This window comes from Lissotriton vulgaris, chromosome 7 (assembly GCF_964263255.1).
Source record: "Lissotriton vulgaris chromosome 7, aLisVul1.2, whole genome shotgun sequence".
NCBI lineage: Eukaryota > Metazoa > Chordata > Amphibia > Caudata > Salamandridae > Lissotriton > Lissotriton vulgaris.
The window spans coordinates 131,126,088-131,152,152 of record NC_141695.1 but is presented as its reverse complement, the minus strand read 5'-3'; the positions used below and the strand labels follow the sequence as shown (position 1 = coordinate 131,152,152).

General features: G+C 47.0%; 1 protein-coding gene across 1 annotated transcript in view; it reads left to right on the top strand.

Moving 5' to 3' along the window:
- Positions 1 to 4,102: 4,102 nt before the first annotated feature.
- Positions 4,103 to 26,065, top strand: part of LOC147700992 (phospholipase A2 inhibitor and Ly6/PLAUR domain-containing protein-like) — a 233,205-nt gene continuing 211,242 nt past the window's right edge. The window contains exon 1 of the mRNA XM_086929815.1: positions 4,103 to 4,531. Within this exon, the coding sequence (XP_086785941.1) occupies positions 4,480 to 4,531 (52 nt within the window). The 5' untranslated portion in view covers positions 4,103 to 4,479. The remainder of the gene's footprint in view (positions 4,532 to 26,065) is intronic.

The following is a 26,065-nucleotide window of genomic DNA, read 5'->3' as shown; positions in this document are numbered from 1 at the left end:
TCAAAGGGAAAACTAGAGGGGGCGCCAGGACCAAACGGGAATCCCTCCGATATTATGTAAACAGGATCCAGCCTTTTGGTGCACCATATTGATCCCAACATTTTACGAAGTAAGGGATTCAGGAAAAATACCAGCATCTTGGAGCGGTTTGATAATAAGCCCAATCTATAAAAAAGGCGCAAGGAACGACCCAAGCAGCTATCGGCTGATTGCCCTGAAAGACGTAGAGGCGAAGTACTAAGCAAGCCTCATTTTGAAGGATCTAATAGCATGGGCAACAAAAAGGAACATCATCCCAGCAACTCAGACGGGCTTTCGGACGGGCCAGGGAACCCTAACCAACATCATGGCACTAACTCTACTGTCCGACGCAGCAAAAACTTCAAAAAGCTCTCTGTTCGTGTGTTTCATCGATTACAGCACCGCATTCGACCATGTAGACCGACACAAACTATGGCGGAAGCTGAGCTCATGGGGAATCCCCGGCCCCCTACTACAGCAGCTGAAAATGTTGCATACTGATACATGGTCCAAATAAAACTGGGATGGGGATCTGGCACACATCTATCAAGGAAAATAAAGACCAGTAAAGGCTTAAAACAGGGCTGCGTCTTAGCGCCAACATTGTTCAACCTCTTCCTCGCGGATCTTCCCGAAGAGTTAGAAACAGTAACATCACACGCACCTCGGCTAGGAAACATCACGCTCTCAAATCTGCTGTACGCAGACGATCTGGTCCTCATCAGCCGGTTTCCTATTGGCCTCCAAAACCTTCTAGACAAAACCAGTACATTTTCCAAAGCAAATTCCTTAACAATCAACCTGGACAAAACCAAAGTCATGCCAATGAACTACAACAAAAAAACAGAAGCCCGCATGGTACCTGGATAAACGAAGACTAAAACTGGTAGCCTCATATAAATATCTAGGGGTCATAATAGAGGGCAACGGCTCCTTCAAACAACAACTAGAGGCCATCCGCAGGAAGGGCATGACCTTTCAACTATCAATAAGGCCCCTGCAGAAAGTCCTCCCGGACAGGACATTAGCACCATTTCTACAGGTAATTAAAGCTCGCCTACTGCCAATGCTCTCCCACGGCAGCGAATCAATGCGGGGCAATGATGCAAGCACCCTGGACAATACTGTCAGCCGTGCATACAGGGCAATCTTCCATCTCCCAAAAAACTCCTTGCCTGCTCAAATTCGTCTTGAATTTGGTCCATTGAAACAATCTGTGGAGAGGAAAGGTCAATACATAAAAAGCTGGCGCAAAATCAAAGACTCGGTGCAAGGATCGTTAAACGCTAATTTATGGACTGAGCTTCACGCCAAAGAAATCTCACCAGCAAGGGCCTACCTAACAAACTCTTTGGAGAGCCTAGGACTAAATATGCTCTGGGATACAAGAACGGATTCTGGGACCTTTAAGAAAGCAGTGACAAAGGTCATTAAACTGGTCTCCTCACTCGAGGATAGAGCCAGCTGTTGTAACCTCCTGACCAGGAGAGCGCACGGATGGGTAGTGCTTGAAGGGTATGGAGCCATAAAGCCACAAGAATATCTATCAAGGGGCCTCACACAAAAAACAAAAAACATGTTCCTAAACTTGCGCTTAGGCAACATACCCATAGCACGTCACCTGGCACCTTGGAAAAGGCCTGATCCGTCAAACGCATGTCGCCTTTGTCAATCTGCGTAGGAGGATCTTATACATATTACTTGTATCTGTAAAGCTCTTGTGGAAGTAAGGCGACCATGCTCCCGCCCCTATGGAACCAGAAGGGTGTAAGATCATGCAGGCAAGCAGTGATGCCTTGCTTTAACCCCAATGAGACTCAGTTGAACTGTAGAACAGTTAAATACTTTGAAATAGTGGCCAAAAAATTAAATGAAATAACACAAGGACGCGAAAAACCAACCGCACCAGGAGAATACTAGCCTTCCTAAACGGCCCTTACAAAAACTTTTAAGACTGCTGAGCGAAAACTAAACACACCAGGGGAACAGAGATCCCTGCAACAGCCTTATAACTACAAGAACTACAAATAATAATAGCCGTGATCAACAGGAAGTCCTACTAATTGATTATAGACTCCTTGAGATTTTACTAATGTGCAATATCTTTTTGTCTGGAAAGTTTTATACAGTCAAAAGACTTTTTATCTTTGTGTAATTTTGTGAGTTTTTATTAACTGTGCAATAAACAAATTCAATATCAGTCTACTGTAAAGATAGTTAGTCCTTAAACATTTCACGTGTAGGGCTATCCTTCAGTCCCTTGAAATGTCTTGAATGTGCTCAGTCACAGTTCTGGGCAGTAGTGCCAATGCTTAATTTGTCAAGGAATGAGTGGCGGTGCCCAAAGTCCTGCTGAGAAGCCCGCGGCCAGCGCTGTTAAATGTCAGCGCTCTGAGCACCAAGGCTGCGTAGTCCTGAATCCACCTCAGGCCTCTTTGATCCACTGCGACCCTCCCTGCCCATTCATCTCACTCTTGCAGAGTCTTTCTCCCCCCCCCCCCCCCCACACCTCCTCTTGTTTTTGTCTGTTCCTACCTCCTTCTTTCCTGTTTATGTGTTTTCCATCTTTTCCTTTAGGAAAATGTTTGAAAAACAATTGCTGGTTCTTAGAAATGAAGGCCAGTGGTGCCCACTGGTTCAAATTAAGCACTAAAATGCTTATAGAAAGCGAGAACTTCCTGTGGTGTCTCAAAAGACACTAAATTACAGGAGCATGCCCGGGACAGGAAAGAGCTGTTTTTATGCCGTGTGCATCGACCCAAGCCCAGGCGTACATGTGTCTGCTTCTCCAGACACTGCGGGCTCGGCTCACTTCACGCATTCCTGGGGAGTCAAATCATATTAGTAGCCAAAAAAGAAACATTTGGCAGGAAATTCAATGGATTTAATCTGTGAAAAGGGATGCTTTGCCTGTTGATATTGCATCCTCTGGTTATGATTTGCTCCTTCGCTCTCTTCCCCGAACAAGTGTAGGTTGTGGTACTGTGGTGGCAGTGTTGCCAGCCAGGGACCTTTTAACCTGTACATTAGTGGGGAATGCCTCCTGGCTGTCCCTCCAAGTACTAGGTCCCCCATAACTGAGGTCCTTGGCGTTACGGCGGAGTACCCTGTCAGCCAAACTCTTAACCCAAGGCCTTTATGCTAAACTAAATGCTGAGCTAAATTCTAACAGCAGGGAGCTCTATAAAAGTGCTGGGGTCTTGGTCTCTGCCCCGGAAGGTGCAAGGACTGGAGTGTCTGTTTTTCTTTGTTTTAGGTGTATGGTATTTGGCTTTCCTGTTATTAAAGTATTTACCTTTTCCATAAAGCACATTTCTTGCTGGATGTTCAAAGTGTAAGTGGGAAGTACTGTGTTATCGGAATTCTTTGTTTCTACCCCCCTCCACGTGCTGGGGCTAGTCTTAGCTGCTGCCCGCAGTACCCTGAGGGGGCAAGTGCTATAAACGGAGCGCTCCGTCCGAGGAGCAGTTGCCTCGCAGTAGCACATCTTTGAGTCTTGGACACCACTGGTAAAAAAAAACCATTAAAACTCTACCCTACAATCAACTGTTCTGCACAGGGCGGGACTGCGGAACCAATGCAGTCCTGCCAAAAATGCCCAAAACAGCCCGTCACCCATCTGTTACTGATCTCAGGATTTCTGCTTAAAATAGCAAACAGTCCCACGTGAGGACAGCTGGCCAGAGGCGTGCAGAGCAGGGAGCGCTGCGAGTCGCCGAAGAACGCCCGTGGCGCTGTAAGATGAGCCGTGACGCGCTCCCAGTGTTGTGAATGTCAACACAGCGTGGGACGCATGTAACTGTCGGAGGCTCTCAGATACCTGTGTTCCGCCACACCCTGCCCCGTCCCACCCCTTGCAGGTAAGGAGGGGTCGTGGCACGTGGCAGCCACCGGTGCCGGGTCTGCACCACCCACCCCTGGGGGATCCTTGGCTCAGGGCCAGCCCCACACGCCTCAGCCCTCTCCTCGCTGGTCAGGCTTTGCAAGCGGTGACGGTGCAGTGTTACCTAAAAAGGTTAAAAGGGGCAGCCCAGCCGCGCAATTATGGAGTGACTGAGAGGGGTGAGGGCGGCGTGACACCAGGAAGGAAGCAGGCGCCTGGCGTGACGCCTCTCAGGTGATCTGGACGGACCAGAAAGTCAGGGCGCCGACACTTTTTGTGCATAAGAGCAGTCTGAGAACTTGTGTTAAGCTGCCGACTGCCTCCTGGGGACGACGCACATCGGCGCAGAACCACCGACTGGGGACAGGAAGGCCTCCCTCGTCACGCGTCTTCTCCAAAAGTTAAACAAAAAATAAACGCTTGTATTTTTATTTTGGCAAGAAAAGGACCACGCCTCGTGACTAGCGTCCGGGATATAAAGCGCCTCATCCTCGCCGGGAGGCGTCAGTCTGCGCATGTGAAGGCTGGGGAAGAATTCAGGGTCACGGACCCCCACCGCAGGTGCCACCCCCAACATGCTCACCTACTTCGGTGCCGTCTGGCTCCTCACCTGTCTGGCAGGCAGAGGTGAGTGCCCACCTTCCACAGCAGCGGCATCACGTGCACAGGCTTGCACAGTCACTTACAGTCCTTTCTTCGCTGTCTGTCAGGCACATGCTTTGGTGGTCAGTGAGAGACAGTTTTGTTGCTGTCAGTGTATGTTTTGTGAGCGGTGGTAGGCACCTCTGTCTGTGCATGCATGTCTCTGGCCAGTGGGAGACACCGCTCTGTATGTGTATGCATGTCTCTGGTCACTGGGATGCCCCCCCCCCTCTCTCTCTCTCTCTCTCTCTCTCTCTCTCTCTCTCTCTCTCTCTATGTCTCTGGTCAGTGGGAGGCCCCTATCTCTCTCTCTCTCTCTCTCTCTCTCTCTCTCTCTCTCTCTCTCTTTCTCTCTCTCTGTGTATGTATGTCTCTGATCAGTGGTAAACACCTCACTGTCTGTGTATGCATGTCTGTCGTCACTGGGAGGCACCCCTCTCTCTCTCTCTCTCTCTCTCTCTCTCTCTCTCTCTCTCTCTCTCTGTATGCATGTCTGGTCAGTGGGAGACACATCTCTCTGTCTGTGTATGCATGTCAACGATCAGTCGGAGGCACCTCTGTCTGTGTGTTTGCATGTCTTCGATCAGTGGGAGGCACCTCTGTCTGTGTATCCATGTCTCTGGTCAGTGGGAGACACATTTCTCTGTGTGTATGCATGTCTCTTCAGTGAGAGGCACCTCTCTTTATGTATGTATATACATGTCTCTGGTGAGTGGGAAGCCCCCCTCTCTGTGTGTATGCATATCTCTGGTCAGTGGCAGGACCCTCTCTCTCTGTCTGTGTATGCATGTCTCTGGTCAGTGGAAGACACCTCTCTCTGTATGTGTATGCATGTCGCTGGTCAGTGGGAGACACCTCCATCTCTGTCTGCATGTCTCTGGTCAATGGGAAGGCACTTCTCTGTCTGTGTATGCATGTCTCCTGTCAGTAGGAGCCCCTCACTCTATGTATGTGTATGCATGTCACTGGTCAGTGGGAGTCACCTCTCCCTGTCTGTGTGTGCAAGTCTCTGGTCAGTGGGAAGGCACTTCTCTGTCTGTGTATGCATGTCTCCTGTCAGTAGGAGCCCCTCTCTCTATGTATGTGTATGCATGTCACTGGTCAGTGGGAGTCACCTCTCCCTGTCTGTGTGTGCATGTCTCTGGTCAGCGAGAGGCCCGCTCTCTCTGTGTGTGCATGTCTCTGGCCAGTGGGAGGCACCTCTCTCTGTATGTATGCATGTCTCTGGCCAGTGGGAGGCACCTCTCTCTCTCTGTGTATACATGTCTCTGGTCAGTGAGAGGCCCGCTCTCTCTGTGTATGCATGTCTCTGGTCAGTAGGAGCCCCTCTCTCTATGTATGTGTATGCATGTCACTGGTCAGTGGGAGTCACCTCTCCCTGTCTGTGTGTGCATGTCTCTGGCCAGTGGGAGGCACCTCTCTCTCTCTCTCTCTGTGTATACATGTCTCTGGTCAGTGAGAGGCCCGCTCTCTCTGTGTATGCATGTCTCTGGTCAGTGGGTGGCACCTCTCTTTCTGTGTACGCACATCTGTGGTCAGTGCGAGGCACCTCTCTGTCTGTGTATGCATGTCTCTAGTCAGTAGGAGCCCCTCTCTCTATGTATGTGTATGCATGTCTCTGGTCAGTGTGAGCCCCTCTCTCTATGTATGTGTATGCATGTCACTGGTCAGTGGGAGTCACCTCTCCCTGTCTGTGTGTGCATGTCTCTGGTCAGTGAGAGGCCCGCTCTCTCTGTGTGTGCATGTCTCTGGCCAGTGGGAGGCACCTCTCTCTGTATGTATGCATGTCTCTGGCCAGTGGGAGGCACCTCTCTCTCTCTGTGTATACATGTCTCTGGTCAGTGAGAGGCCCGCTCTCTCTGTGTATGCATGTCTCTGGTCAGTAGGAGCCCCTCTCTCTATGTATGTGTATGCATGTCACTGGTCAGTGGGAGTCACCTCTCCCTGTCTGTGTGTGCATGTCTCTGGCCAGTGGGAGGCACCTCTCTCTCTCTGTGTATACATGTCTCTGGTCAGTGAGAGGCCCGCTCTCTCTGTGTATGCATGTCTCTGGTCAGTGGGTGGCACCTCTCTTTCTGTGTACGCACATCTGTGGTCAGTGCGAGGCACCTCTCTGTCTGTGTATGCATGTCTCTAGTCAGTAGGAGCCCCCTCTCTCTATGTATGTGTATGCATGTCTCTGGTCAGTGGGAGCCCCTCTCTCTATGTATGTGTATGCATGTCTCTGGTCAGTGGGAGTCACCTCTCCCTGTCTGTGTGTGCATGTCTCTGGCCAGTGGGAGGCACCTCTCTCTCTGTGTATGCATGTCTCTGGTCAGTGGGAGGCCCGCTCTCTCTGTGTATGCATGTCTCTGGTCAGTGAGATGCCCCACTCTCTCTGTCTATGCATGTCTCTGGTCAGTGGGAGGCCCGCTCTCTCTGTGTATGCATGTCTCTGGTCAGTGAGAGGCCCCACTCTCTCTGTGTATGCATGTCTCTAGTCAGTAGGAGCCCCCTCTCTCTATGTATGTGTATGCAGGTCACTGGTCAGTGGGAGTCACCTCTCCCTGTCTGTGTGTGCATGTCTCTGGCCAGTGGGAGGCACCTCTCTCTCTCTGTGTATGCATGTCTCTGGTCAGTGAGAGGCCCCGCTCTCTCTGTGTGTGCATGTCTCTGGTCAGTGGGTGGCACCTCTCTTTCTGTGTACGCACATCTGTGGTCAGTGCGAGGCACCTCTCTGTCTGTGTATGCATGTCTCCAGTCAGTAGGAGCCCCCTCTCTCTATGTATGTGTATGCACGTGTCTGGTCAGTGAGAGGCCCCTCTCTCTGTAGGTATACATGTCTCTGGTCAGTGAGAGTCCCCACTCTCTCTGTGTATGCATGTCTCTGGTCAGTGAGAGGCCCCGCTCTCTCTGTGTATGCATGCCTCTAGTCAGTAGGAGCCCCCTCTCTCTATGTATGTGTCTGCATGTCTCTGGTCAGTGGGAGTCACCTCTCCCTGTCTGTGTGTGCATGTCTCTTGTCAGTGGGTGGCACCTCTCTTTCTGTGTACGCACGTCAGTGTGGGGCACCTCTCTGTGTATGCATGTCTCTAGTCAGTAGGAGCCCCCTCTCTCTCTGTCTGTGTATGCATGTCTCTGGTCAGTGGGAGGCCCCTCTCTCTCTCTGTATGTGTATGCATGTCTCTTCAGTGGGAGGCACCTCTCTCTCTCTGTATGTGTATGCGTGTCTCTGGTCAGTGGGAGGCCCCTCTCTCTCTCTGTATGTGTATGCATGTCTCTGGTCAGTGGGAGGCACCTCTCTCTGTATACGTACGTCTGTGGTCAGTGCGAGGCACCTCTCTGTCTATGCATGTCTCTAGTCAGTAGGAGTCCCCTCTCTCTCTGTATGTGTATGCATGTCTCTGGTCAGTGGGAGGCCCCTCTCTCTCTGTATGTGTATGCATCTCTCTGGTCAGTGGGAGGCACCTCTCTCTCTGTATGTTTATGCATCTCTCTGGTCAGTGGGAGGCACCTCTCTCTCTGTATGTTTATGCATCTCTCTGGTCAGTGGGAGGCACCTCTCTCTCTGTATGTTTATGCATGTCTCTGGTCAGTGGGAGTCCCCTCTCTCTGTATGTGTATGCATCTCTCTGGTCAGTGGGAGACACCTCTCTCTTTCTGTATGCATGTCTGGTCCCTGGAAGGCACCTCTCTGTGTATGCATGTCTCTGGTCAGTTTAAGGCACCTCTTTCTCTCTCTCTGTGTATGTATGTCTCTAATCATTGAGAGGCACCTCTCTTGCGGTCATTGTTTATGCCTCTGTGGTTATCGAGAGGCCCCTCTCTTGCTGTCTGTGTTTGTGTCTCTATGGTTAATGACTGAGTCCTCTCTTGCTGTCAGTGAATTTGTTTCTAGAGTCAGTGAGAGGCACCTCTCGCTGTCATTGTTTATGGATTTGTGGTCAGCGAGAGGCACCTCTCTTGCTGTCTGTGTATGTATCTCTATGGTAAATGACAGGTACTTCTCTTGCTGTTATTGTATGTGTATGCATGTCTCGTCAGTGGGAGGCACATCTCTCTCTCTGTGTATGCATGTCTCTGGTCAGTATCAACACCTCTCTCTCTCTCTCTGTATGCTTGTCTCTGGTCACTAGAAGTCCCCTCTCGCTGAATGTTTATGCATGTCTCTGGTCAGTGGAAGGCACCTCTCTCTCTGTGATGCATGTCTTTGGTCACTGGAAGGCACCTCTCTCTCTCTGTCTGTGTATGCATGTCTCTTCAGTGGGAGGCACCTCTCTCTCTTTATGTTTTTGCATGTCTGGACAGTGGGAGACTCCTCTCTCCCTGTCTGTGTATGCATGTCTGGTCAGTTGGAGACACCTCTCTGTCTGCTTATGCATGTCTCTGGTCACTGGAAGGCACCTCTCGCTCTGTATGTCTCTGGTCATTGAGAGGCACCTCTCTTGCGGTCATTGTTTATGCCTCTGTGGCTAGCGAGAGGCCCCTCTCTAGCTGTCTGTGTATGTGTCTCTATGGTTAATGACTGAGTCCTCTCTTGCTGTCAGTGAATTTGTTTCTAGAGTCAGTGAGAGGCACCTCTCACTGTCATTGTATATGGGTCTGTGGTCAGCGAGAGGCACCTCTCTTGCTCTCTGTGTATGTGTCTCCATGGTTAGTGAGATACACCTTCTTGCTGTAATTGTTTATGGCTCTGTGGTCATTGAGAGGCACCCCTCTTGCGGTCATTGTTTGTGCCTCTGTGGTCAGCGAGAGGGTCCTCTCTTGCTCTCTGTGTATGCGTCTCCATGGTTAATGAGAGACACCTTCTTGCTGTAATTGTTAATGGCTCTGTGGTCAGCGAGCGGCCCCTCTCTAGCTGTCTGTGTATGTGTCTCTGTGGTTAATGTGAGGGCCTTCTCTTGCTATCTGTGTATGTGTTTATTGGGTTAGTGAGAGGCACCTCTCTTCCGGTCAGTGTGTGTTTATTGGGTTAGTGAGAGACATCTCTCTTGTGTTTCTAATGTCAGTAGAAGGCAGTTGTCTTGCTGTTAATGTGTTTCTATGATCAATGCAAGGCAGCTCTCTTGCTGTCCCTGAACATGTTTGTGTTGTCAGAGGAAACTCTCTTTCTGTCAATGTCTTTGTTTTTGTGGTTTGTGGAAGGCACCTCTGTAGCACTCAGTGGATGTGTTTGTATGCTCAGCACAGGGCTACATATCTGCCATCAGCGTACAGTACAATTTTATAGCTATTTATATATTTATTTATTGAGTCATGCGTGAATTTAATTGACATCAAGTAGCATTTAGATCTTGGCTGTTTTTCTTTGGGTAGAATAGATACATTGAGTTACACAACACAATGTGGTCATTATTGGTAGTTGTTACATACGCTCTTTGGAAGAAAAAGCAGGAAACCACAAGGACAGAGACACAACTGAAAGTTGTACATGCAACATAGAAGATATACAACTGTGCACATTAGCTGGCTCCACAGCTTGAGGGGAATGTATTTATCTATATCTATTTATACATCTATATGTAGGTCTTTGTCTATATCTTTATATCTATATCAATTTATCTATAGCTGTTACTTACATGCAATTCAGATATATATATTATAAATAATGCACACATATTACCCAGTGATGGTCTCCACTGGGTAGTTATAGTTAGGTCACCGTTTCCATAGTAAATGCATGTTTTGTGTTGCTAATAACGTTGGCACCGTTTGATGAATCTCCACAACCATTCCAAAAAAGTGCTCTTTTTTGCCTAGTTTGTGCATGGAAAGTTTCAGGGTGATTCACCAAGTGGGGGCTGAGAAAAAAGGTAGGTCCCATAACGCAGATCCTTATGCATCTTTAAGACTTCTTTAAGAAGAGCAACCACAAAAACTGCTGAACAGAAATACACAAATTAGGCAGGAAGCTGGATCATGCTCTTCCGCTCATTTATTGTAATTGTAACATAAACTTATACAGCGCAAAAACTGTCACCCTACGGGTATCCTGGCGCTGCAACTTACCAAGTTGTCACTGAGCAGAACAGATAGCCTATTCACTGATATGGGAAGCTCATTTTACTCATCCCGGGGGAAGAGCCAAGTCTTTAAGCTTTTCCTAAATGGAAGCAGAGATTTAATTTGTATGATGTTCAGGCGAAGATCATTCCAGAGTCGTGAGGCTACTACACCGAATGCTCTGCCACCCGTCCTGGTCTTCTTAAATCTAGTGGTGGTTACCAGATATGCACTGAAAGAATGGAGATTTCTCCCAGGAGTGTACCAGGTGAATTTCTCCTGCATGGACATTGGACCCAAACCATGTACTGCTCTAAACACAATATTAGGGATTTGAATTGGATTCTCTCTTTAATGGATAACCAGTGAAGGTTCTTTAAAGCTGAGGTCGTTGAGGACCTGCGCTGCCTATTTAACGCCGATTTGGCTGCTATGGACTGGATCCTCTGCAGCGTCAGTAGCACTGATTGTGGTGCTTCCAAGTACTGAGAGTTGCAGTAGTCCAGTCTACTTAAAATTATACTCCTCACTACTAGGGGTCTAGTAGCACTGGGCTGTAGTGGGAGAAACTGGCGTAGTGCTCTTATCAGGGAGAAAATAAATACTAACTGTTTTATTGACGTGACTCCATTTGGAGGTTATCATCCATTAAAACCCCCAGGTTTCGTACTGTTCTAGCTGCAGCCAGTGGTTTATCCATAGGGAGAGTCTGAACTCAGACGGCAAGAGCTGCATCATTTTGGCCGTGGAGCAGTATACTATCTCCGTTTTATCTCCATTAAATTGTAGGGAGTTTTTCCGGAGCCAGTTAGAGGTGAGATACATGCACTTCTGGAATTTGTCTATGGATACTGCTTGATTTCCTTCCAGGGAAAACACCAATTGCGTATCATTTGCGTAATTGACTAGATCGATTCCAAAGGATTTAATAATTGGGGTCAGAGGGTGCAGATAGATATTGAATAGAATAGGGTGTATTGCAGAGACCTGTGGCACCCCGTGTCACACAGGGGTCTTTGGAGATGTGAACGGTGAGATGGTTACCACCTGTTGTCTGCCCGTCAGATATGATTGCAGTCACTTCAGTGCCCGACCTTTCACTTCTATGTTCTCTAGCCTTTTGAGCAGTATACCGTGATTCACTGTGATTCACTGTGTCGAATGCGGCCGACATATCCAGTAGCACTAATATGGACGGATTACCATTGTCGGCTCGCATTCTCAGGTTGTCAAGTACCTTCACTAGGGCTGTTTCAGTTCCACGCCCTGGTTGAAACCCAAAGTGGTCCTTATCTAGCAGATGGGTTTCTTCTAGATATAAGGACAGGGATTTACTAACTGCCCTCTCCAGAATTTTTACTGGGTATGGCAGGAGAGAGATTGGTCTGAAACTCATTGGACTTTTTGCAGCCAGGGAAATAGTTCTAGCTGAAACTCTTTCCATATCCCATGCGGAAGAGGATCCAAATGGGGGCCCGAGGATACACTTTGAGCAAGGTTGTTAAATTTATCCTCAGTAAGAGTTTGAAAGCACTCTAGAGCAGGCGGCTGACGGCTATTAAATGCCTCTATCTGTCGCTCTTCTGCTAATGTTTTAGATGGTTCCTTTTGCTCATCCAAACTGCTGTTGTTGTTGGAGTTTAAACCCCCAACAATCTTATTAATCTTTTCATCAAAGTAGACAGCGATATCATCGCAAAGTTTCTGCATCACATCCACTTTATTTCCCATACATGTTGGATTGGATAGGTCTTTGATAATATTAAAGAGCATGCGCCTGCAAGATGGTTTTAGCATAGTACTCTGCTTTGGACCTAGAGATAGCTTCCTGGCCTGCAGCAATTTCAGCTTTTTTTGTCTAATTCCACATACAACCTTCTCCATTTCCTCTGAGCCTGTTTGCGTTTTTCCGCATCAGTTTTAACTCTTCACTATACTAATGGGCTGAGGGTTTCTTTCTGTTCTTCAGCCTTATTGCTTGAGCAAAGTGATCTAGGGTGCAGTTTATATGATCACAGTAAATTTGATAGTTTTCTTCCACTGATTTACTAGAAGCAAATACATTCTGTTCTGAGAATGTCAGGTATTGTCTAATTTTTACTAGCTTAGCCCATTCTCTTCCCTTACGATAAGTTACTGACCCATTTGGATCATTGGCTAAACTAGGCAATGTTTTCCAGAAATAGATTAAAAAGTGATCAATCCAACATTGAGGTAATACTTCAATCACCTCTGTCTGGCTCCGGTTGGCAAACAGAAGATCCAGGGTGTGCCCTCCCTGATGAGTCAGCTGATGTACCAATTGGTGCAGATTAAGGCTCTCGCAGGTTTGCCTCAGATCTCTGAGAGGGGGTCCTAGGTTCCCATTATCCCAGAGATTAAAATCACCCAATATAATCATCTTTGGATGTGTTATGGTCAAGTTGGCGAGGGTGTCAATCAAAGCTTGATATTGGGTGTTTTGACCCAGAGGTCAGTAGCATACTATTCCTGTTAACACTTTCCTTCTTGCCTCGTGCAGTGAAAAGCCCAGTAGTTCAATACCCTCGACATCGTCGACGTGTACCGGTGTTAAATCCCACTTTTCTTTGAAGATCACCCAGCGGCCTGGGTTTGTGAAAGATGTTGTAGCCGTCTGGGCATGCAAATCCTAGCTCTACGGTAGAGTCTGTACTAGTCCAGGTTTCAGTTAAGAACAAAGCATCTTAGTCAAGGCACTCTAGCACAGTTGACACCTCTTGATAGTGTTTCACTAAGGACCTGCTGTTGGTAAGGCCACAGTTTAATCAACCCGTGATCTGGTCGACTACAGTAGAGTTGTCATTATTAGCCATAGCTTCTTGTGTCCCCCTGGTGTCCCTCTTACCTATGTGGAAAAGTTGTTCCCTTGAATAGGACCCTGTGGACCCCGTCCCCCGGGGCTGGGTATATTTGAAGGGAGGGGAGCTCACAGCCCCCATTACTGATCCGATGGTGGTCCCGGGGACCCCAACTACCTGGGCCGATTTTGTTGAAAAGGGGAGGATGACCGCCCCACTTCCAAGGTGCTTTTTCTGAAATTAAGGGAGAGGGCCCCTTCTCCCTTACAGTGTCCCGGGGTGCCCATTCCCAGAATACAGTAGATTCCCTACCAGCACTAGCAAGGGCAGGAATACATATGTTTGCTTCCGTCTAGTGGGATGTGATGTGGGTAGGGAAACAGATCAAAATATTGCTCCCACCCACACAAAGCAACATTAGTAGGTGTTCCCTGCAGGGCTGTATGCTGGGAGCCGGCTGTGGCTGTGAGAGACTTGGGAATCCATAATGGCCTCCAACAAGACTATGGTGTGTGACCTGGGTGAGCACCAGGGCACCCACATGTTATTGTGCATGGCCCTGCAGTTTGGGGTACAAAATTGCACCAGGCTCTAGGGGATGGGTCTCCTGGGCCATAGTCAGCCGGAGAAGGGGGGCCACGTGGCCCACTCTCACTAAAAATGATGTTGGACCCTGGGGCATGCAGATCCATGTGGTCTAAATCGGCCCGGGGAGGGAGGCTGCATGCCCCCTTCCTGCTAATATCACACGGAAAGGTTACTTTACACTTAAAAAAGCTAGAAATGCACTGAAAACAACAAACGTTGAAATAATAATGATTTATCAGTATAGTTAGCAGCACTAACTATAAGCTGCTCCCTTGCCATGCACAACTTATTACCTCTCATAAGACATCACTCATGATGACATGTTCTATGACATTGTTTATGTCATCATGGATGACATCTCAAATGCCATTATTGATGATATCACTGATGACATCACTAATAATATTTTCCAATGAGTGTGGTAGTAGTGTTTTATAGTTTATATAGTAGCAGATAAGTACCATATTACTTCTCTGCCTAAATTTGTGCAGCTTGGGCCCAACTAATGGGTGTAAGAGTTTATAAAATACAGATGCTCCTAATTCACTATAGCTGTGTAGAGGTATTGAACATGTTATGTCTTTGTATTCAAGTGTAGCTGTGTGCGCAGGTGCCAGTTGACTTGTGTTCATGATGCTCCACACAAGGTTTTTGGTTCTGCAGAAAAAGTTTCCAGCAGGAGAAAGGTTCTACGTAGTAGATACTAACTTTCGTAAGCAGCCTTGACTTATCAGAGAGAATCGTGTCAGCATGACAATTTCTACTTAACATAGAATACTGACCATCTGTGTAGTTTTCACCATAGTTTGAAAGGTTTAGGTAATATAATCTTCAGCAGTTTCCGGCTTTGCTTATGTATAGTTTCTTTTTTGCCAAGTGTTGCATTGAGTGTACACTGTTCCTAGTAGATCCTATTTAATACTCTGCAGTGTATTTCTCATGATAGTTTCACAATGTGCAAACAGTTTGGTCCAGAGTAAACTCTCTCCATAGAGTGAATACTGTTTACAGTACCCACTTCTCTACTTACATCACCTTCATTTCCCAATGTAGGTTTGGTGACTGTCAGGGTTTTGCAACAGATAAAATCTGTCCATAGTATGGCATTCCTTTTGAACAGACGTTTATTATTTTTAGGAACTTGACTTTCTCTGAACAGTTGTATAGAGATTGAACACCATATGCAAAGAGGGTTTCCCCTATATCTGTGGTGATTGTTAATGTGAACTACACTGAACATGAAGTGTATGGTATAGCATCAATGGGGCACATAACCCATGCCCATATACAAAGAGAGAGCCAGCAAATTATATAAACCACAAGGCCAAATGCCAAGTGGTTTTAAATGTCACCAGAACCTCAGGATTGCAATGTGCGACCATATTACACGTTACCTGTTATGGATTTTTGTATTGCATAATAATTTTGCAGCAGTTATGTTTAAAAACATGGTTATTCAAATTGCAGCTAACAATAGTCAATGATTGCAATTAGGCTATTTAGGTTTACCTTTCATGGATATATTGTTGATAAAGTAAATGGACAATGGTGATGGCTAGTTGATTGTGTGATTTTCTGGATGCTGAGATCACCACATAATTGTGGATTTACTGAGTTTGTCACTTAACTTCCTGTATAATTTGTAAAATATGTAGATTTCACAGAAAATGTTGCATTTAGCTAAAAAGCATGAAACTTAGACTGCTAGAAATTCTGTTAGATAATTACAATTTTTTGCCGCACAATCATAAAACAATGGCACGTTAATGCTCTTTGCCACACACTTGTGTTTGAGCCTGGACATTGGTAAAGCCCTGCACAGAGGCCCTGGGACTGTCATGAATGTGAAACCATATTTCACGAGGAGCCATGAAATATTTTCTATATTTCACTGTAAACTGACCTCCCGATAACTACACAATATAGGGTCAACTATGAGGAGGAAGGTAAGAACTCAAAAGCACCTGGAGTACAGTGGTGTAACACAGGCCCGTGCATCTTCTGCGGTGAAGTAGAGCCACAAACCTTCAAGATAGCCGCCAACTGGAGGGGATGACTCCTGTGTTCCACGCCTCCGGATAGCCGTCACGATCGTGGCCCCGCCCACCCTCAACAGCGCTAGTCTCAGTGATAATGCGTCCAGTGTAGCGGCACGGAAACGAGCGGCGTGTCAGTAATGCAGGAGAATTAAGTTTACGGTCTTTTGCGGTCCTGAGCTGAGACCTTCGTAGAGCGACTTCAAATTTGGATGCCTGGAGGGGCGTGGTACAAGGAATTTCGAGCGAGTGTACCTCTTGCCCCTTGCCTCCCTCGATGTGCTGCTTTTGCGGCACTTTATGCTGTAGGGCTCGCGGCTGCAGGAGCAGAAGCAGAAACTGGATTTGAATATCGCTCCAAACAGGAAGTCCATGCGAGCCCTCAAGAGTCCTTCTTGAGAGTTCGGCGGCCCAGATATTCAGCAAAGTGAAAGGTGAGGCGAGGGGGAGAGAAAGGGGGCATATAGACTATTTGCTGATTGACGGAGTCATTAACAGAAAGAGCTTGTTTTCATTGCCCTTAAGTTTAAAATCTCGGGCTCCCCGCTGGGACAATGGGGAGGCAACTGAAAGACAGTGAAGATAGTGAAGAAGCAAGCAAAACTGCCAAAATGGAAACAACTGCCAGTCTTAAGAGTAAAACTCACCTAGCCCTAGCTAGAAAAGCTGCATGGATAGCCGCCAAAAAAGGGAGAAAGGCAAAAATGGAGAAGGAAGCTTGGTATCTCCTGCCCCGGGGAAGGATTTAACGCTAGAGAGCTCAGAAGATGAACTCCACGTCACTTTAACCTCTCCACCTAATGAAGGGGCAGGAGAAGCAACTAACGGGGGGAGCCACATAGGAGAGGCAACGGAAAACACCGCAGCTCTACTAGAAAATCTAGCAGAGGTCGAGCCATCTCCGGGTGAGAAAAATATGAGCGAAATGAAAGAGATTAGAGACTTTCCCCTATTTGAAAAAAAGATCGCTCGCATTCCTTAAACACCAGCGGTCCCGCTCGAAAAAAACTTTTAGCTTCATCCCCAGTAGCAGTTGTAGTGCAGGAACAAATAGACTCTCCCCTGAAATTGCCTGAGAATATAATACAAACTACATCAGAAGCTCCTCAACTACCTGTGACAATTTGCCCTGAGGAGGTAGCCGGGCATGAATCAGGTAGTGCAGTTTCTTGAGCGGAGGTGAGTTTGAACATAATCAACGAAGAACCAAGGATAGAGGCACTATCAAAGCAGATTCCATCATCAGTGGCAGTTCTGCAATCTCCCTCTCGTCCACCTGTGATCTCGCTTCAAGAAGGGGCTTTAAAGGGCTCAACATCTGCAATCTCAACCTCAACATCTGTAACGCTGTTACTTCACCCGAACACCCGTGTTTTGATTGTACACCTTTTTTGGAATAAAGAAAATCACAACTAAGAAACCTACGTCTGTGATTATTGGCATTGTAGTTCTGCAATTGTGTGGTGCACCTTTGCATTTATGTATTGATTTCTTGAGTTCTTGGATGAACTATCACTGAGACAGTGGGTGATAACCAGAGTGCACACACTTCGCCCATACAAACTACCTGGGGAAATTTAAAATTTGGGGGTGATTTGGGTTAGGTGCTACAATTAGGAAGTTTCCACTGTCTCTTCTGTCTTTTGAAATGATGTAGCAGTGTGTTGAATAGTGTTCGAGCTTGTGGAGAATGTGGAAATAGGTAGTTTTCCTATTTTGCTGTGGGCAAGTTTTTAACCGCTTGAAACATGGGGCACTACAGAAACTAGCGGGCCCTTGTGGTCGCGACAAGGCTCCACTCAAGTATGTGTTATGTTATTTGCTTGCCCTGTTCTGCTATCAGAATGGTATTAGAATAGAATCAATTTCACTTGTCTGTCGGGGGGCACTAGGGGTCCACCGGGTTACACAGGGTGTGACAAGAAGACACCCAGGTTAATAGGAAGGGGGGAAATGTGGCTTGCGTGGGGGGAATGGAAGGTTCCACATTTCAGGGGGGGGTGGGGGTTCATCAGGGGTAGGAGAGGGAGGGTGGGGTGAATGCAGCAAAAAAGAGCAGAAGTCTTAGGCAGGGTCCGTACCGAATTTTGGATGTAGGAATTGAAGTTGTGAGAATTTTTATATGGAAATGAATAAATGTAGTATCTTATCAGTTAATGCCAATGGTGTTTTAAACAAACAGAAATATGGCGCTCCTATAAAATGGGCAGTTTATCAGAATCCCCACGTGCTATTTCTCCAAGAGACCCATCTAAAATCCAACACCCCTAATTTATTTATCCCGAAATATTTTTCCCACGCGCTCTTTGCATCAGATGGGGTAGCCCAGAGAGGGGTTGCTATTTACTTCTCCAAAAGACTACCTTGGGAAGTCTTAAAGATTCGAAGGGATCCTAAGGAGAGATGGTTATGGGTTGTTACTAGAATACAGGGGAAGGTAATGAATTTTGTGAACTATTATGGGCAGATATCTGATGAGGTGTCTAGCATTTTAGAAATCAATGATCTTCTCAGGGGGGCTCCTGGGCAGATTATCATGGGAGGAGATTTCAACTACATACAAGATTTACAAAAAAATAAATTTCTCAAATAAAAATAAGAAACAATTAAAATTCAATACTAAAAAAGTTGTGGGCGCTTTTATATCAGAATACCAACTCATAGACCCATGGCACTCTATGATCCCAGAAGGGGAATCCTTTACCTGTTATTCCCACCGCTTCCGGACGTCATCAAGAATCAATTTTTTTCTGATATCAAGATCCAGTCAGACTCTAGGCTCATCTATTGGGTGCAATCCCTTTTCTGATCATGGGAAGGCAATGCTGGAAGTTAATCTAGGAATAGGGGGCAGGGACCAATCCAGGTGGCAGCTGGACCGTACCCTGCTCCAGAATCTGGATTGGGTGGTTAGTTTTGGAGAATGGATCACGGTATACTTTAAAATCAATAATGACACGGCAGAACCATTTTCGGTTTGGGAGGGATTCAAGGCGGCAGCACGCGGTCAGATAATATCTTATACATCTGTCCTGGCTAAAGAGAGGAGACAAAAAACATCTATACTCCAAAAGGCTGTAGATAGAGAATATGCCCTACAGTTCCGTCTTCGCCCTAATCATTTGGAGCAAGCAAAGGCGGAGTTAAGAGATTTCTTTGTTTGGGAAGAGATCAACAGCTCCAGAACCTTCCAACAAAGGATCTATGAGGACAGCCAATTGGTAGGGAAGCTCCTGGCTAATTCTGTGAGAAAAAGACAGGAATCTGCCACAATAGTTAAAATAAGAGATCCTACAAATGGCCAAGAGATAGTGGACAACGATCAGATTGAAAGGGCTTTTTTGGAACATTTTAGCTGTATATACACTACTGAATATCTCGTGGGGGAAGATCAGATACAGGATTATTTTACGAATATAGAAATTCTAAAAATCACGGTCAATCGGGTTACACAACTAGGGCTTGAAATTGGTACAGGGGAAATAGCAGATGCTATTAAAGCAACAACAGGGGCGAAGGCTTGTGGGCAAGACGGGTTTCCAATTGAATTTTATAAAACATTTTTAAAGGACCTATTAAAACCCCTTAAGAATGTATTCAATTATATTAAGTTAGGAGGATTGGTACCCGCGTCCTTTAAGGAAGCTACAATAATATCCTTCATTAAAAAAGACAAAAATCCAGAAGATATTAATTCTTATAGGCCTATTAGCCTTCTGAATTCAGACTATAAAATCCTAATGAAAATCTGGGCCCGTCGCTTTATGTTTGCCGCTCAAGAAGTCATACATAGCGATCAGTCAGGATTTATAGCAGGCCGCTCAATGGCTTCAAATACAGAATTTTTAATTCAGGCACTGGATTATTTTAATAGATAGAAAAGTTCACTCAGGGCCTTGGTGGTAGCACCAAAAAGCACTGAAACTTCCTCAGGATGTGGGGTTGGTACACCTAACTTAGACTGAGCGGTAGCCAGGAGTGTTGTAATGGATAGGACTTTCTCTTCGTCCATAATAAGATTACTCCATTTTAGGCGCCTACCACAATTGGAGGGATGAAACTCCTGGTGGGCATGCGTCAAAACAGACGTATGTACCCCCAATTTCTCCGTCCAGAAAGGACAAAGAGCAAGGGAGAGCGGGTTGTGGTCACTCTCTACTGTGGGGAGTATCTCCATATCCAACAAATAGCCCCAGGATTTTACGTCAAGAAGGATGTAATCTATTCTGGACGTATGATCCACCCTGTTATAATTATGAGCTCCAGACGGATCCAGTGTCGTCCTACCATTCACTGCCCTAAGGTCGAATTCCAGGTTTAAAGAGTAAATTTGGACCACCACTTGAGACCACCTTCTAATGGGAGGTAAGGTCAAAGCTGGTATACCTCTCCTATTATCATCTTCAGCAGACCCCAAAGAGTCCTCCAATCCAAGAGGCTCAAACGTGCAGTGAAAGTCACCTGCGACTAAGACATGAGAACTGTTGGAGCCCCTCCTTAGCAAGGTTTCCAGCTCTGAAACTATAGATGAGTGTAGACCTCCCTTTATGCCCCTAGCATAGATATTAAAAATATCTAGGGTCAGCCCTCTCTTGGGTCCTTTGAGAGATATACTCAAAGATCGAGTGAGTCAGTCACTCGCTGGATGACCTCACAGCCAAGTGAGATGGCGACCCATATGAGAAGACCTCCTGAGGGGCGACCCTTCCGAGAAGGGGATGGTACTGCTGGCAGGAAAAAGGATGAATATCCTGCCTTGTGGCATGGCTCCCTACTCCAGGTTTCTTGAAAGATACAAATGGAGTAACCCTCCACAAGGGTATTCCATTCCGGAACAGCCAGCTTCCTTGTAATCCCCGCAACGTTCCAACTGAGAATCTTTATGACAGGATCAGCCACTGGTGGCTCGCCGTGAGGTACAAGGTTAAGGACCCGCTCCCCCTCGGGGAGTAGACAAAGTGCACAGTTTCCCTGCTTAGACCCACAGCTAGGATTAGCACCCTGTATTTGGGGGCCACATGCAATTGAGGAGGGTGTCGGGCTGGTGTTAGTGGTCTCCAAAACGCAGGGTTCCATCCAAGGACTCAGGCCCGGGGAAGGAAGAACTACCCCAGGAGAGGTATCATTTCAATAACCTGGCATCCTTCCATGTGACCCCAACCATGGAGCTTGCTGATAAGGCACAGAGAAGGGGTCATACCCGGGGAGGGCAACATTTTGCCATCCTCTGTCATCCGAAACGATACCAAGATGATTGCCAACTAATCTCGGGTAGAAGAAGGTCAGATCCACTACTCCAATGCCTGCACTACTGGTCCCTAGGTTCTGGTTAGAAATTAGCTGAGCTACCCTGGGGTCCTTGAAATTAACCACCACGCAGTCTCCCTCAAAACGCTTATGACCACAACCTACCCACCCTACCCTTCTGACACCCAGAATCAACCCATCTAGTTCCCTGGGCAGTGGTCTATTAATCCTTAACCAGTGCATGGTTTTATTTTTTAGCGTCTGATAGGATTCTTGCTGCCCAACCAACAAAGGTGGTACGTTAGTGAGAATAGCAACAAAAGGATGACAATCTGGGGGCAGATTCATAGGAGGTATTCTGGGAACCTCTTTGAGAGGAAAGGCATCAGGCTGGGTAATGAGGGGAGGAATAGTGCTGGTTATTCTAGGTTGGGCTGACTCATGACATTTGCTGTTCCTGGAGTTTCTCAGTTTAGCAATATCATTTTTGCCGGTAGCCTCAACACCTACGTGCTTCTTAGCATGAGTTTTATTAGCCCTAGGATGGTCTGGAAGGTGGGATATGTTCTTGGTGGCCTGTCCTGGATTTCGAGCACCCCCTTTAGCAGTGGCAACAGAAAAAGGAAGGGACTCTGGTACTGAGACCCCATTGACCATTCCACTTGCCTTAGATGGATCTTGTGGAGTGGTAGAGGTCACCCTAGACACATGATCCCCTCCTAAATCACCAGCCCCAGTCCTAGGGTGTAATTTAATTAAGGATTTGGTTGAGAAGAAGTTATCTAGTGTTGCTTGTTCAAAACTGTCCAATCAATCCGCTAGCCTTTTGACTCGTTCTACGATAGGGGTCAATAGAGATTTCATCAATTTCTCTATCTGGACGATCAGGGGGATATCAGGGGGTATGATCATGGCAGGAGCCGTAACCGGAGTGTCACGTGGTTTAACTAATGATTCTCGAGAGACGCCCCCCCGTGTCACCCTGAACGCAACCTACACCCACCCCTTTGGACTTTTGAATTGCTCCCATTCTTATTCCAAGTTTCCTAATTTTCCTATGGGGTTTAGGATGACAACCTTTGCGGGGGCAAATATTCCTTTTCCTTTTGGTATGGAGGATTTTAGTTACTGCATGAGGTAACACAACTGGTGAGGCAGTGGGTTTCCCGTTACTAGAAATAGTATTTGGGGTAAGCATGAGGGGAGAGCCGTTAATAGACTCTACAACCAAGAGCTCATCTTCAATAGGGGGATCTAAATCTAACATGCTCTCCACCCTGTCAGGGCTGGGTGACAGGAATATTTCAATAGGCTTTTCCAAGGGTGGGCAAACATTCGAGTCAAGGTCGGATAAGGATGGCGCAGAGGGAACCGACGCCAGAGAACCCAGGGATGCCTGCTTCTCTAAAGGCAGTTTAAGGAGTTCGACAGATTGCCTGCGCTCAGCACGTCTCTCGGCTAGGGCAATTTCTCTGTCAATCTCACGAGTAGCCCTGGAGAAGTATTTGTCTAGAGGCCCCAGGATTGCAACCCCTACCATAGAGGGTAAGGGATTAAGTGAGGGAATAGATAGGTGCGAAGACATATTTTAGACGGTCTTACTATAGGAAAAAGCAAAGTCACAATATACCACAACAAAGGGGCACACAACGCTAATAGACACTTGTAATAATATCCGAATGTGATGCTCACCAAGATGACCGCTCACTATACCTTTACACAATCAAGTCCGATAGTTTTGTGCTGGATGTCAGAGAGTGGGCCCAGCCCAGCCTCCTGCAGCCCCTGACGGCCTCAGACGGCCCGCCCTTGTCCCGGGCTTCTCCCGGGACGCTCCCGCGCAGCGGCACTAGGTTCTGCTCTTATTGGATGTGGTCCGCCCAGGGGGCGGGGCTAGCAGGGAGAGCGGGCAAGGTGTTGCGAGTTGGCCAAGCAGGGACTCCTGGGAGATGGAGTCCCCGCACTGTCGCTCGCAGCCCTGCTGCACTGCCCCTAGGCTCCCCAGTTGTAGCGTCCGCCACTAGACAGCAGCAAGTCCCCCAAAGTCCTCCTCCACGATGCGGGACCCGCGAAGCAGATTGCGCGAGTTGTTGGCTTGAAAGGCTAGAAGAGCAGCCCAGCAGGATAATCCAAAGAATGCAGCAACCTCTCAGGGCAGAGTCACGATGCAAAGAGTCCCACCGGGTCGGCAATCAGAAGGAGTTTGAAAAGTGACCTATGTGCAGGGGGCGGGGCTAGCAGGGAGAGCGGGCCAGGTGTTGCGAGTTAGCCAAGCAGGGACTCCTGGGAGATGGAGTCCCCGCACTGTCTGTCGCAGCCCTGCTGCACTGCCCCTAGGCTCCCTAGTTGTAGCGTCCGCCACTAGACAGCAGCAAGTCCCCCGAAGTCCACCTCCACGATGCGGAACCCGCAAAGCGGGTTCCGCGAGTTTTTTGGCTTGAAAGGTAAGAAGAACAGCCCAGCAGGATAATCCAAAGAATGCAGCAACCTCTCAGGGCAGAGTCCCGATGCAAAGAGTCCCACTATGTTCAGAAGTTTTGTTTGGGGGGGGGGAAAGCCCCTTGGGTTAAGTTGTCCGTGATTCAACTCCCAGTTGACCAGGGGGGATTGGCTCTGCCACATTTAAAAACATATTATGAGGCAGCCTTTCTTGATTTAGTGGCAGGTCTGATAGGTTAAAAAAACAATCGAGACAGCTACTTCTTAGTAAAAATGATGCAAGAGTCTGATTCTCAAATCCAGGTATTTTTAAAGATAGCAAAGTTCCCAAAAAGGACAAGATATAAGACTTTGAAAGAATATTTATCTAGTTTCCAGTCCTTTTTTAAGAAAAATCCTAGCTCCTCAGCTTCCCAGTTTTTAAGCCTACGAGAATGTTTTTGTCTGGGCCTCCAAATTAGAAACAGTCATATAATAAATTGGGAGAATTTGGGATTTAGTGAGTTAAGGCACTTCGTTGTTCAGAATAGAATTATCACGTGGCAAGAAGTGCTAGCTAGAGTAACTACTCCCTGGCGTCCAACGTTTTTTGAATACTCACAAATTGTCCACTTTTTAAGAAGAGATATAAGTGGACTATTTGACTCGACGAGTGAGATGGTAACACTCCTATATGAAGCTAAAATCAGCGGCATCGGGAATTGGTACAAGAGGCTCCATTGTGATGGGCAATTAGTTATGATAGATTATTATTATTATTATTATTATTATTATTATTATTATTATTAAAACAGTCTTGTATAGCGCATGGTTACCCTGGAGCATCCCAGCGCTTAACCAAACAGGGTAAAGTTCAAGTGAGAGAGAGGCACAGCGGTTTAACAAAAGAGAAAAGTTTTCAGTTGTTTACGAAAACGCAAAAGGCATGGCTCAGAGCGCAGACCTAGAGGGAGTGAGTTCAAGAGGGTTGCAACCTTTACGGAGAATCTCCTCCCTCCTGAACGGGCCTTTTTAACCCTAGGGATCTTAAGTAGGTGTTGTTGGTCTGAGCGTAGTGTTCTATTTGCCTTATAAGAGGTCACCAGCTTTTGTAGGGCAGGAGGGCCTTTACCTTGCAAGATTTTACGTGCAAGGCAGATAGATTTAAATGTCACCCTTTCTCGCACTGGCAGCCAATGCAGAGCCCTCAGTGCGGGTTTGGCCGATCGTGACATAGGGATGTTATAAAGCATTCGTGCCGCCGCATTCTGAACTTGCTGTAATTTGTTCAGAGTGATCTCAGGGGCACCCAGATAGATTGCATTACTGAAATCTAATCTTGATATAATAAAGCCCTGGATCAGAAGCTTCCGAGATGGAAATGGAAGCAAAGGCAGCACTTTGCGCACCGATCGGAGAAGGCTGAAACAGACACCTGCCAGTTTGGTGGCCTGGGTCCTAAAGGAGAGATCTTCCTCCAGCCAAATGCCAAGGCTCTTGATCTCAGCCTTGGGTTTGGGAGGGGATCCCAGACAGCTAGGCCAGACAGACCGGGGGAGTGAGGGACTTTTCTTCCCCATTAGCATTATCTCGGTCTTTGAACTGTTCAGCTTTAGTGCTGATTCCCCCATCCAAGTATGGACTTTGGATAGGCAGGAATGCAGCACCTGGGGATTTTCCGTGGCCTGGGAAAGGGCAAACACCAGCTGGGTGTCATCAGCATAGCTCACGATTTTAATGTTAAATGGAGCCACCACATCCTCCAATGGGGCCATGTACACATTAAATGATGTGGGGCTCAAAGAGGAGATTGCCATTGTAGGAGAGTAGGGTCTGCTATCCTATGGTCACCCCAATTTTTGCTTTTTGCTTCACTGGTTTTCGACTTACTGAGGCTGTGGGCCTGCTAATCAGACCCCCAGCCTGCTGTTCTCTCTCTAAATTTATAATACATGTGCTATAGGTACATACCACAATTGGAAATGGACTCCTTGTCAGCCCCTGTACCATGCACTATAGGTGCTCAGGGCATAGGTGCCACCAAGGCCTACCAGGGGCTGAAGCATAGCTTTTGCCACCCCTGGCTGGTTCTTAAATTGACACAACTGGCTGATCACTCAGCTGGGGCAAGTGGGTGTAATCACCCCTTGCTTAGATATAGTATACCTATATCTAAACCTATATCTGGACACATATATAGCCTGTAAGCCACTCCTATGGAAGGCCTCATCAATCCGGGAGGCAGAGTGCGTGGTTTTATGTGAGATGGAGCTCTGGCATGAGCTGAGCCTGTCTGCAGCTGTCGGGAACAACTCCCTAAGCTGATCCTGGATAATGCCATACCATATACTCTTAAGCGCCTTATAATCCTCGCGGTTATATAGCAACTTTGGTTTGGCTTTATCAAAACATGTCGTGTAAGGTGTCAT